Raw genomic sequence first — 13,366 nt, forward strand, 5'->3', positions numbered from 1 at the left:
AACAATACTAGCAATCTTAGATAAAATAAACACGGACATACCAATAGGCAGGAAATATGATCATGATCCGTTCTAGCGGTGTTGTCCATGTTCCTCAACTGTCAAAAGCCCTCAAGGTTCTATCAAATTCGTAAAAGGTAAGTATAAAAACAAAAGATTCATTTTTACAAATTTTAAAGACCTATATATAGTTTCCTAGAGATATTTGCACGAAAAGACACACTACGACCATGGTGAATCCACCACAGCTGTGGTCTAAAGTGATGTTGAAACTCTAGGCCATTATGGATTGAATGTGACCCTCATGGTTGACCACAACACTTGTGAATTTACCACAACCTTCAATGTTGACACTGTTTTGATGGATTGTTATCATTTTACTGTGGTCGTGTTGATTACCATAGTCGTGATTAATGTACCACGATCATGATCAAGCAAAGTCTTCAAATCTTCATAAAATTGCGCAATTTCCAACTCTTTCATTCAATTGAGCGATTTCACTTCTACAATACAAAACTAGTGTTCAAACGTGAGTTCTGCCAAGAAAATGCATGCAAAATGACACAAAAACTCACATAAAATACCACTTAGAAAATGGTTTATCGATGACGTTGGAAGGGGAATAGGCAGGGGATCAAGATGACGCCAAATAAGGGGTCATGAATAAGGTTAATAGAGCTGAAGTTGTTGGTGGCACGAGAATTAGGTTGGAGGAGTGCGGTGACAAGCTTGCTAGAGGGCGGGGGGGGGGCACGAAGGTCAGACCCGAGGAGGAATTGGAGGATGACGTGATAGCAGAGGATGTCAGTGAGGGCGACAAGAGAGCAGTGGTGGTATGAGAGGTGCTTAATGACAAAATGGTAGACATTGTGGATGGCGAGGAGTTAGGGGTGACAATCAACTTGTAAATAGTTCGTAATTTGATTCGATAATCCACTCGTTAAATTAGGTTCATGAATCAAATGACTTGTACTTGAGCTAAAAATAAAGCTCATTAAATAAGTGAGCCGAACTTGAGCTACATATAGTTCGATTCATTTGGTTCATGAACTAGCTCAAAATATATATATATAGATTAGGTTTTTCTATTATTTATATATGCAAGGTGGAATAGTTTTTATTTATGTAGTAGACTTTGGTTGTAATTTTTTTTTTGTGTCATACCTTGTGGCTCTACAAAGCTAATAAAATAAGTCCAATTTTGTCTTTTTTTTTTACAAAATAAACAATCATTTTATCTAAAATCTACTAATAAATTGAAAATTTGAAATGTATATGATTTAAAAAATTTGATTATTAGTTCATGTGATTTGAGTGAATGAGTTGTTCAGGAGCTTGAATTGAGTCGAGTTCGAATTGAAAATAAAAAAGTTGATTTTAAACTTGAGTCGAGGTGAAGTGAATTGAGCTCGACTCAATTTAATTACTTTTAAGCCTTAACAAGGTGGGAAAGGGAAGAGTGGTCAAAGAGATTCGTGACCAGGGATGCGGCAAAAGAATAGGGGGGCATGAGACATGGGGTGGATGGGTCGTGAAGAAGATAATAAGAACAAAATCGTCTATTTTTTTTAATCATCAATTTTTTTTTTAATTTTAATCTTAGCCATTGAAATATTTTAATAATAAATCTAAGAATTAATGTTACTTGTACATCGGTGCACAACTTAACTTACTTGTGCATAATAGACTCCACCCAAAATTTCATATTAGTGTAAAATGCTTATAGCCCTACATTATTTTGTTATGACTTTCATACGATAACTCATTGAACTTTGGTGAAAAAAAAGTATTTTATTTTAAAATTGAGGGATTAAAATATACAGTATATTTTTTAAACTGGAACCCAAATTTTAAGAATTAAAAACATGATGAATTTAAATCTAATTATCATAGGATTTAATTATACAAAAATAAATATTATCGTATTAAACTTTCAAATAACATTTCTCATTTCAAAAATAGGTAAAATGCTCGTGAAACAGTGTACGAGCGAGCGAGCGAACAGGCAGCAGCGATTCAATTTCCCTCCCTCGTCAAGTTTAGCATCGAAGCTTTCCCGCCATCCCCAAAATAATTTTCATACTAGTATTTCATAAAAATCCCTAACGCGTTTGTTCCTTTCCCCACCACAAATGCGAACGAAGAAAACAATGTGTACATGGCAGATTCTCTCCAACTCCCCAAATAATTTCCACTGGCAACGCATCACCACCACCACCACCCACCAACACGCTTCACCTCCCTCCTTTCCCCTCCCTTCCATGCAAGATCTTCTTCGCCAGGGTTCCGATTCCTCAATCTCTTTTTCTATTTCCAAATACATTCTTTTCCTTTTCCTCTTTTTTTATTTTACCAATTCTTTTTCTCGCAGGCACTCCAACTCTTCCCCTCCAAGACGACGCCGTTGCTCGAGGTCGAGCTAATGCTTTGCCCGAACACGAATTCATAATTTAATTAATTATTCAAAAACCTCGTCATTCTTTTTTTTTTTTTTATATTTTAAATATGAGTTTCTGATTACTAAATTGCAGGGGAAGAGCGCGTGCTAGATGATGGTTTCGGGTTCTCGAATTCCCTTTTCACGACCGGCTCTGGGAAAAAAGTTACCATATCTTCCAGCGGTCTGGTTAGGGCAAAGACACTACTAGACACTATTGACAGTAGTATCCAAAGTCCTCACCGTACGAATAAATTGCACGCGATTGGCGAAAAACGAAAGCAACGACAAGAGGAAGAAGATGAATCGCCTCAATTAAAGCTGCATAGAGTTATAGACAGTCCTTCTGTAGGTGGTGGTTGTCGAGCATTGAAGAAGAATGGTTTTGAAGAAACAGATGCATACAAGCAGGCTCCAATTAAATTCCACACTGCAGGTGGAAGGTCTATATCCATTTCCAAGGACGCGCTGCAGCGTGCTCAGAGCCTTCTTGGCGACGTGGGAGATTTGTTTGAGGGAGGGGATGCTGGCAGTTCGATGTTTTCGTTTCCGTTTGAGAGGCAAGCGGACACGGCTGCCTCTAGTCAAAGAGGGGATTGTAACACTCCTTTGGTTCGTCGGGTTTTGACACCGGCGAGGAGCAATTGTACGGCAAAGAGTTTCACTTTTCCCTTACAGTCTTCTAGACAAAGAGAATTGCCGCCCAAGTTTCCTTGTGAAGGTGATGGGAATAACTTAATAACGGAATTTGATGCTGTTGGTGAAGAGAGTGGTTATAATAGCTTGAAAAGTACCAATGCTTGTGGACAGAAGAAACCTCTGTATGGCTGGAACCAAGCACCACATTCAGCAGTACATGATTCTTCATTGAATGGTTTTTCTTCAAAAATAGATACACACGCTGTATCAATACGCAGGCCATTGGTTGATGTTTCCAATACCACTAACCCAGATCAAACAAACAATAGGCAACCTGCTAGTGGAAAACGGAGATTAGGATTGCGTGTAACTGTTTCTCCCTTTAAAAAGCCTCGAAGTTCCCAAATTTCTGTTCCTTTAGAACAGGATATTGGAAAATCTCCTCATGGTAGGCATAGGTTAAGAATCTTTAGTACATTCCTTTTCCTTCCATTTTTATTAGTTGCAATAGTTATTTGAGGTATTTCATCTTCAGATTTGTCTCAATTGTCCTCTGGTGTTTCTGGATGCAAAAGAGAGGTTTCTATCCGATATCCATTTCAGTATCCAAGGATGCACATCAAGGATTTTTTTGTTGTGCCTCCATTACAGGAGAAAGCGGTGAGTGTAATCTGTATATTTCTGCTGGGACATGATAATCTTGGCATTAGCAACATTTTGTGCACTGAAAAATGAATTTTGTTTCAGCATTTTCCCAACCTGAGCAGGCAGGTCACATCAGTTAATGCAGAAAAGTATGTGTTTTATGAAAGATCTGGTGATAATGGTATGGGAGCAGAAGCTTTTGTCCATCTATTGGCTCACCATGGAGCTTCCATGCATTTTGCTACTAAAGAGTAAATTGCTTCTATCCTGAACTTTTGCTTCCAGTATCCATGAAACCTGTTAATGAGTAACTTTGCCATGTGGTTTTTGATTTGTACAAGGCTAGGTCAGTTAGCTAGTTATATTGAAGTGTGTCAGAAAGTCATTGCAACTTGGTATATTCAATTGTTATCTGAATGAAATGGAAATACATTATTGAGTTTAAGCTCTTTTGTGGTTACATTTTATAATTTAGAGGAGTTTGGTACTTACGGTGCTCTTTGGTGTTTTTCATATGTATTGCTAGTTGCACTCAAACAGTGCTTTTATCTTAATTTTACTTTTACACTTCCATTGCACATTGCTAGGTGGGTCACGAATCATTACAAGTGGATTGTTTGGAAATTGGCATGCTATGAGAGATACTATCCAGCTAGTTCTGCTGGAAAGTTTTTGACTGTAACAAATGTGCTCGAGGAACTGAAGTACAGGTATGTGACTGCTCTAAGACATCATACTTTGTTCCATAAAAATGATAAAACTTATGATGACATTTGGTCTGTAGATATGAGAGAGAAGTGAATCATGGCCACCGGTCTACCATCAAGAAAATTCTTGAAGGGGATGCACCGCCTTCTTCAATGATGATTCTATGCATTTCAAGTATTTGCTCTAGTCATGCAACAGAAAGTGGGACTTGTTTTGAAACACAAAATGGGACTCAGAAAGCAGCAGCAGTAAAAGTTGAATTAACTGATGGATGGTAAGAATTTAAACTATCATGCTGTCTGCTTGCAAGATATATGAGGGTCCCTGACATACAAAATGATTTCCCTTGCAGGTATTTGATGAATGCTATTTTAGATGTTCCATTGTCAAAGCAACATGCTGCTGGAAGATTGTTTGTGGGACAGAAGCTTCGAGTAATGTGTTGTCTGTATTTGTTGTTTATCTTACTTTCCTTGATATTACTACTTTTATAAGGTTCAATTCTGTTTACATATGTCTCGTGCAGATCTCGAGAGCAGGATTATGTGGCTGGAATGGGCCAGTTTCACCCCTTGAGGTTTTCTACTGCTTAGGATTATGATTTAGTAATATGTATATATCCTATCAGATGGTTTCTTTAGATTCTGTTGTAATTTCAGGTGTCATCAACAGTTAGTTTATTGCTGCACATAAATGGAACATATAGAGCTCACTGGGCAGAACGGTTGGGATTTTGTAAGAATCTTTTATTTCATGGATGTTAATGTTGCCAATTTTACAGAAAAGTATCATCTTGTTCCTTGTGCTTATTTTTTTGAGCTAATTGGCAGGTAAAATTGCCGGTCCTCCTTTGGCTTTCAGATGCATAAAAAGCAATGGTGGTCTAGTACCACAAACTTTGGCTGGAATTACCCGCATATATCCCATTCTTTACATGGAAAGGTAACTTGCAATAAAACATGTACTGCAACTTCACTCCAGTAAAATCCTTTTCAGAAATATACTCTAATTATGCAATGAAAAATGTTGATAATTGTTTTACTCATTAGGTTAAGCAGTGGGAGGTCTGTTGTCATGTCAGAGAGGATGGAGAATAAAATGATGGAGCTGTACAATCAGAGGTGACTTCTGAGACTATCCATCTGTCTCTATTGTTATTCATAAGAAACACAGAGCAGCAGCTCCTCAGTGGGAGAATACTCACAATCACAATAACACAAATTATTCTCATACCCCTTAAGTTCCTAATGGAAAAAGCCCCTCATAAAATTCCTTCTCGTTAACTAGCAGACATTGCCCACTCAAATTCACTCTTTTTCTGGAACATTTGTTTTCTTCCTCCTCACACAACACTTCAGCTCCTTTGGCCTACTGTCAATTGGGTTTGTGTGTCAGCTTAATATCTTAAATTCTTAACATTCACCCATCTATTTCCTCCTTTTTCTTTGTCTGATTTGAATGTTTCTTTTTAATGACTGATGCAGACCCAAGATCCACAATAACTAAAGTATATGAGAGGAGGCCCAATAGAAGGGTGCACCTAATTTGGTCTGCAGGTGCAATGCACCTAATCTGAATTAGGAGAAAAAGGTGCAACTAACTGCATAGCTAGGTAGTAGTGGGTAGTGGTGCGGAAGTTGCATCGTGTGGTGAGAAGAGAGAGAACATAGTCTAGGAATTAGTGGGACTTTTGGTAGAGGCTAGCACTCTCTAATTGCCTAGGTTTTGCTTCTTATCTTGTTTTCACTTTTCCTTTTGTAATTCAGAAACCCAGGACCTGCTATCACCCTGATACATGCCTATATGTCCATTAATGAATCCAGACTCAGTTCTGTTTCATTTTCTGATACCTATCAATTGGTATCAGAGCTCTCAATCCTGGGAGCTTCAATAGTGATTATGAGAGCAACAATGGAATCTAGAATGGAAGGATAGGAGTGCAGTCTACAGGAGCAGAGAACTGAGAGTATGGTGCAGATAAATGAATTCCAGCAGATGCTGCATTACAGAGAGATTCTGTTCACAAGGGCAATTGTGATGGACATGGGTTAAGGATGGAGGAAGTAATGAGAGCCAAATTGGCTGGCTTCTGCGCTTGTAATCTTGAAGGAGGAAGGAGAGTGGACTTGATGTCCAATATATGGCACGAGGGAGAAGGATGGAGGTTTTGGTGTTTAAGGGAGACGACACATATTCATTGGTGGGCCAGCTGGAGAGATATTTCAAGGTAAATTCTATGAGAGGAAAAGAATCTTGACACAGTAGTGATTGCATTGGAGGATCAGGCCTTGAACTGGTACTTATGATGAGAGGAACAGGCCACACATGTGAACTGGGAGGAATTCAAGAGCCCAGTGATTTGGCAGATTCAACCATCGATGAACCCTTTGTTGAGTATCAAATAAACTGGGTTGGTGATGGAGTACAAAGAGAAATCTGGGCTGTTCATAGCTCCACTAAAGAAAGAAGAGTGAGTCTGCTGGTGAGCATTTTCTTGAATGGGCTGAAGGAGGAGAATTGAAGATGCATGACTCAGTCTTTATTCAAGTTGATGAAAAGCGCCTTGCTATTGGAGGAGAAGAATTTTTCTTTTTTGCAGAGGTGGGCTAGCAGCAGAAGAGAAGAAAGGGTGGAAGCGGAAGCTCCATGGGAATTTTTTTTTAAAGCCCAACAAAAGCAAAGTGGTCACTTCCAGGCTAGAGCAAAGAGGAAGAGTAGCTCTGGAACCCAAACCATTGGAAGGAGGAAATAGTGAGAAGAAACAGTTTGGAGGAAGGACGTTGACACAAGCTGAACTACATGATCAAAGCTGTAAGGGGCTTTGTTTTACGTGTGGAGAAAAGTGGGGACTAGAGAACATTTATATGTTGAAGCACTACCAATTAGTATTGATGGAACTCAAGGAGGAGGTCGGTGAGATGTGTTCTCTTTGACAAGTATGGAGGGATTAACTCTAATCGATTCTTAAGACACAGGGACATATTGGAGAAAGGAGGGTGTTGGTGCTAGTGGATTGTGGAGCTACTAGTCTTTTATATCCAAGCATCTAGTGGAGGAATTGTGCCTTAAGATAGAAGATACCCCTAAATACGTTTTTAAAGTGAGAAAAGGAGCTAAGGTAAGGAATCATGGAATTTGCAAGCAAGTAAACTTGAATGTAAAATGAGGTATAGAGGTAATTTTGGGGATGCATTGGTTAGCATGTTTAGAGAGCATAGGAGCTAATTTCAGAATTTTGGCCATTAAATGGGGAGACAAAGGGAGTAAGTGTTGAGAGGGGATCCTTCCCTTTGCAGGGCACAAGCTTCTTGCAACATTATGGTCAATGAGCTGCAGAATGAGGGGAAAAAGCAATTTTCCTGTTATAAAAAATATATTAGCCAATTTTGATGATGCTTTCTGAGAATTGAGAGGCTTGCCTCCTAAAAGGGATTGGGATCATGCTATCATTTTGAAGAGGGCTCAAATTCCTAATATTTGCCCCCACATGTATATGCATTATCAAAAAAATGAGATAGAGAAGATTGTGAAGGATATGCTTTGTGCTGTAAGGCCCAACACTAACCCTTTCAGTAGCCCTGTTATACTTGTCAAGAAGTATTGTGTGTGGAGATTTTGTATAGACTATCAGGCCATAGACAAGTAAACACCGGATAAATTTCCAATTCCCATAATAGATGAACTACTAGATGTATTGGGTGATGCAGTGATTTTTGTAAGATGAACTACTCTTTTGCTAACATAAATCCACTCTTAATGGTCTTAAACAGTTATAGGACTATTCCCCTTCTTTTTAACATAACCCTTCATATTTCTTTGACTAACTAATTACTAGCACAATCAACTAATTAACTAACTAATGAGTATCTATCATGTACCCATGAAGGACAATATGAGTTCTTTTGGTTATGTCCTTTGGCTTAACCAATGCACCTTCCACCTTCCAAGCTCTCATGAATCAGGTTCTTGGGACACATTTTCTTGGGGCAATGAGTTTCAACAGACCTACTAAAATTAAGAGTATGTTGGACTGGCCCATTCCCTAGGATGTGAAAGGGTGATGGGGTTCCTAGGATTGACTGATTATTACAGAATATTTGTGAAGAATTATGGGAAAATAGCTTGGCCTCTTGATACAACTACTTAAGGATAATTTTTCATGGGGTGAGGAGGCTCAACTTGCTTTTGATCAGCTTAAGACAACAGTCGCAACACTTCCTGTCTAGGCAGTCCCCAACTCTGAGAAAGCATTTGTAATTGAGTGAGACTGATGCATCAAGAAAGGACATTGGTGCAGTGATTATGCAAGAGGGAAGGCTGGTTGCATATGCAAGCCTAACGTTGTCAGAGAGCTCAAAATAGTTCTGTCTATGAGAAGAAATTAATGGCAGTAGTGTTGACTGTGTAGAAATGGAGGCATGACCTATTGGGAAGGCATTTTGTGGTACTACATACACATAAAAAAGTCTCAAATGTCTATCTGAACAGATATTTATGGGAGAGGAGCAGCAAAGGTGGATCTCAAAACTATTGAGATTCAACTTTGAAATCAAGTAGAAGCTGGGAATTGGGAATACACAGCAAATGTTCTTTCCTGCTGACTGCAATATTCAGCCCTTTTGGCCGTGCAAGTTTATGAGTTGGACTGTTTGGAAGAAGACAGAAGAACACCAAGATGACAAGCTGAGGAAGATAATGCAGGAATTGTTGTCTGATCCCTGTGCTCATAATGGATTCAGTCTCAACAAAGGCAGATTGTACTGCAAGGAGAGATTGGTAGTTTCTGATGCAAAACTGAAACCAACCATGGTAAATATAGCAGAACAAAAGAAAGAATATGAGATACGTATTATTAGAATGCTGAAAATTACAGTAGCACTAGCAGACTACTGCCCCAGAGCATAGCTCCTGTAGAGAGCTAGAGCTCTCCATTCATAGCAAACTAAATGATTCCCCAAGATACTCCACGACCCTGCCCATCAGCTATTTGAACCCTTTTCCCATGATCAGTAACTAATTCTCTCTCTCCTCCTTTTTCTTTCTCTGCCAGCTCACTACTCTCACCCATTTTCCCCTTATTTCTTCTCATGTAAACTTTCCAGACCCTAGTCACGAGATAACTCATGGGCCAATTGTTCCCCTGGTGTGCGTGATTCCTTTCGGGGCCTAACAGTTTCCAAAAACTCCTCTAAGATGCCCTTAATTCTTAGGGAATTCCACGATTCTGCTGCGTGGGCCATTCTGGGTACTTCAAAACTTACAAAAGAATTGCAAGGCTGTTTTTCTGGGAGGGGTTGAAAAAGATGATAACAGTATGTACAACAGTGTGAAGTGTGTTAGCAGAATAAGCTTCAAGATTTTAATTCAGTAGGACTGTTGAAACCCCTCCCAGTTCCCACTCACATGTGGTCAGATATTTTCATGGACAAGTTAACTAAGTATGCTGATTTTCTAGCTTTAGCTCATCCTAGAGAGCTTATTGAGATAAACTTGAAATAGTTTATGGACATATCATAAACTCTCCCTAATACTTGCATAAGTGCTTATGCCATGAGATAAGTTCAAATAAACTGTAAATAAGCTCTTCCAAATGGACGCTTAATGGAAGATGAAAAGTTTTCCTTCTGCTTGGTTTGTAACATGTGAATTCACCGTTTGCAATAGAAAAACCATTAAACAACCGGGCTACTGATAACAAGAATACAAGAACAGGGTTTCATTAATTGTTATTGGACTGTTCATCTGCACTGATTTATAAATATTAAACCTGAATTATAATATTTGATGGCTATAGATGGCTCTGTGTGGTCATTGGGACCCAACTTAACTTTCTTTATTAGAGTATATGTTAGAATAACTGTGAAAACAGTTTGCAAGGGCTGTTAGCTAACAGCACCTCACTAATGTTTGGCTGTTAGCTTCTATTAACAGAATTTCCCTCCTATTTGTTAATTCTGTTTTGTACTTAGTTCGAAGGATCATAGGCCTATAAATACCCAATTTTGTAACTGACTTTTCAGATTGAATAATATCAGTTCTCACTCTAAACTCTCTCATTTTCTCTCACTTTATCTAAAAGTCTTAATATGTCTAAGATAAAATATTTATTGCCACAGTAAATTTTAATTTGTTTAGCTTCATAATGGAGTGCATAAGAATAATATGAAATAGCAAATTTATATTATATGATCTGTGACTGGTGTGCAAATAGGAAAGCCAGAAAAAATGATCATGTGCTTATCATGCTGGTGCAATTGTTATTTTTACAGCCATAATGTGAATTTTGTTTTGTGCTTTGACTGATCATCTATATGGACACAGACGCTCTGCTGTTGTAGATGGCATCATTTCAGAGTATCAGAAGGAAAGGCCACATATTTATTATGACAGTGATAGTGAAGGTGCTAAGATTTATAACATGCTGGAGACAGCTGAAGAACCTGAATTCCTAATGGCAGATATGAGTCCAGAGCAGCTTAATTCTTTTGCTACTTATAAGGCCAAATTAAATGTAAGGTTATGTTTCCTACTTTACTAGGAGTCTATATGCAGAAAGATATTTATGATTTCACATCCATCTTCAGGCAATCAGACAATCAGAAATGGACAAATCAATAGAAAAAGCTTTGAAAGATGCTGGCTTGGGAAGTAGACAAGTCACACCTTTTATGAGGTTACGGGTAGTTGGATTAACTTATAAAACTAGACAAGACAAACCTAAAGAAGGCATAGTAGCAATCTGGAATCCAACTGAGACACAGGTGAGGTTGGCAAGCCAATTGCAAGGATTAGCCATATTTCCTTGTGTTCATAATTATTAAATAATTCTGTGGTTGTAGCTTTGTTTGCATATGTTTTTCTAATGTATGGCTAGCTAATTATGATACCCTTCATCTCCTTTATTCCATTACCTTATTGTAAATGTTTATTGTGGAGATCATGAAATTTCTCACAATTTCTGTGTAACTAATGTGCAGCGTCAGGAGTTGGTGGAAGGAGGAGCATATGCCATTTCAGGACTCATGCCATCAAGTTCTGATTCTGATATCCTTCACTTGGATACTAGAGGATCTTCTACCAAGTGGTTGCCATTATCTTATAATTCAAGGAAACAGTTTAAGTAGGTATCTAACAATCTTAATAAGATGGGAAAAAAATGAATTTTTACTTGCTCTATTCTGGGTATGACACATTCTGATCCATCTTACTTCTGTCATTTGTAGGCCATTTTTCTGCAATAGAAAATCGATCCCATTGACTAGCTTGGGTGACATCCCTCTTTCCAAGTATGTTGATGCTCTAGTCTGTTTATATGTATCTGTCTGCTATCAGATAAAAAAGGATAGCAAGAAAATATTTGACATTGCCTTGTCTTTTTTTTTTTACACAGCGAGTTTGACATTACTGCATATGTTGTGCATGTGGGAGGGGTTTATATATCAAATCAACAAAAGAAGCAATGGGTTTTTGCGACTGATGGATCCATCATGAATGGTTTACAGTCAGAAAAGTTAATCGACTCCTTGCTTGCTATCTGCTTTTGCTCTCCATTGATTGATCATGATTCATTTCCTCCAATCAATTATAACCTTGCAGGATCTACGGTAATTACAATCCATTATCTTATTATTGCCATTTGGAATGTATCCGTTATGGATATGGATTATGATTTATTTCCACCAATTAACTTTTAACTTGTTTCTAAGTGCTTTTATCAGCTGTCGTTACTGCTTGATCCTTCATACCTTCATCACTACTGAAAAATGTGATCTCATTATTTTGGGCATATTGTTGCAGACTAACATATAGGTGTAGATATTTCTGTTTAGGTTTCACTGAAACAATTGTTACAACAAATTGAATGTCAGTGTCACGTGTTTAGGCTGTCTAGTTTGCAAAACATGTCTAAAGTTGCATTACTTTATTAAGTTGGTTGAAACTTGAATCTTCATTATATGCAGGTTGGCTTCTGTAATCTTATAAAAAAGGAAAAGGACCATACAAACCATATCTGGGTTGCTGATGCTAATGAAAACTCTGCTTATTATTTGAATTTTGATTCCACGAACTGTTCTCACCTCAGAAATGCTGCCAGCTCCGTCAGAGCTTGGGCAAATCATTCTAGTTTGGTATGAGTCATGAAACTCTGCATCCAAACATGTGCTGCATGGTGCAATTTTCTATAATGACACTTTTTTTCGTCTTTTCTGCAGATAATAGAGAAACTCAAGGAAAAGGTTATGTATGTAGTTGGTGAAGATTGTAAAGCATAGGAAAAAAAAAGCGGAGCTATGGATGTACCTTTTTTGCTCTATTGTCTTTAAACCTTTACCTTAGCTCAATTTCCTCTCTTTTTTTGGGAGTTCTTATTTTTTTTTCCTTTGAAAATTAAAATATTCCTAGAACAAAGTAAATGTAAATTTTATCAAAAGGATGTTTCTATGCACATTTTAATATAGGATGGATTAAAAGGGGTATGGAAAAATTTTATCAGGAGAAAATCGAGGAAAAATTTGAATATGAAAATGAACGGGTGTACCTCACGGACATGGTAGAGAGGTAACATAATGGGGTAGGTCTGGTGTATATGCTTGCGGGTTGTGAATTTTTGGGTATTGCTAGGTGCACCAACATTATTGTTTGTGCACTCAACAATTTTAAATAATTTCGTAAATGCTCCTGGGCTTTCTTCTTCCTTTATAACTTGGTTTTTAATGTTTTTTCATTTACGCTTTCTTGTTCGCTTTCTTCATTTGGTGTTGGTTTTTCATTGTTGAGAGGGGTGTCACTTTGGAGGTGAAAGTGTTATGGAGGTTGCTCGGTGGTGGTGGTGGTTGCTTCAGTTGTTAACGGATGTTGGTTGGAGGTATGCAGTAAAATTTGTGTTTGCATGATGTACGGTTACATAATTCGTAAGTTTTAATATAACTTACGGAT

At 38.0% G+C, this 13,366-nt stretch overlaps 1 protein-coding gene across 1 annotated transcript; it reads left to right on the forward strand.

Annotated features, from left to right (window-relative positions):
- The first annotated feature begins 1,970 nt into the window (after positions 1-1,970).
- LOC114380889 (protein BREAST CANCER SUSCEPTIBILITY 2 homolog B-like) lies at positions 1,971-13,103 on the forward strand. Its single transcript, XM_028340001.1, has 19 exons — positions 1,971-2,283; positions 2,372-2,413; positions 2,532-3,524; positions 3,612-3,736; positions 3,824-3,972; positions 4,309-4,431; positions 4,506-4,703; positions 4,782-4,863; positions 4,956-5,006; positions 5,089-5,164; positions 5,260-5,371; positions 5,479-5,550; positions 10,751-10,940; positions 11,014-11,190; positions 11,407-11,549; positions 11,653-11,715; positions 11,820-12,033; positions 12,391-12,558; positions 12,643-13,103. The coding sequence occupies exons 1-19, from the start codon at positions 2,133-2,135 to the stop codon at positions 12,700-12,702; spliced, it is 3,189 nt and encodes a 1,062-aa protein (XP_028195802.1). The 5' UTR covers positions 1,971-2,132; the 3' UTR covers positions 12,703-13,103.
- Positions 13,104-13,366: the final 263 nt, after the last annotated feature.

This window comes from Glycine soja, chromosome 13, assembly GCF_004193775.1.
Source record: "Glycine soja cultivar W05 chromosome 13, ASM419377v2, whole genome shotgun sequence".
In the NCBI taxonomy this organism is placed as follows: Eukaryota; Viridiplantae; Streptophyta; class Magnoliopsida; order Fabales; family Fabaceae; genus Glycine; species Glycine soja.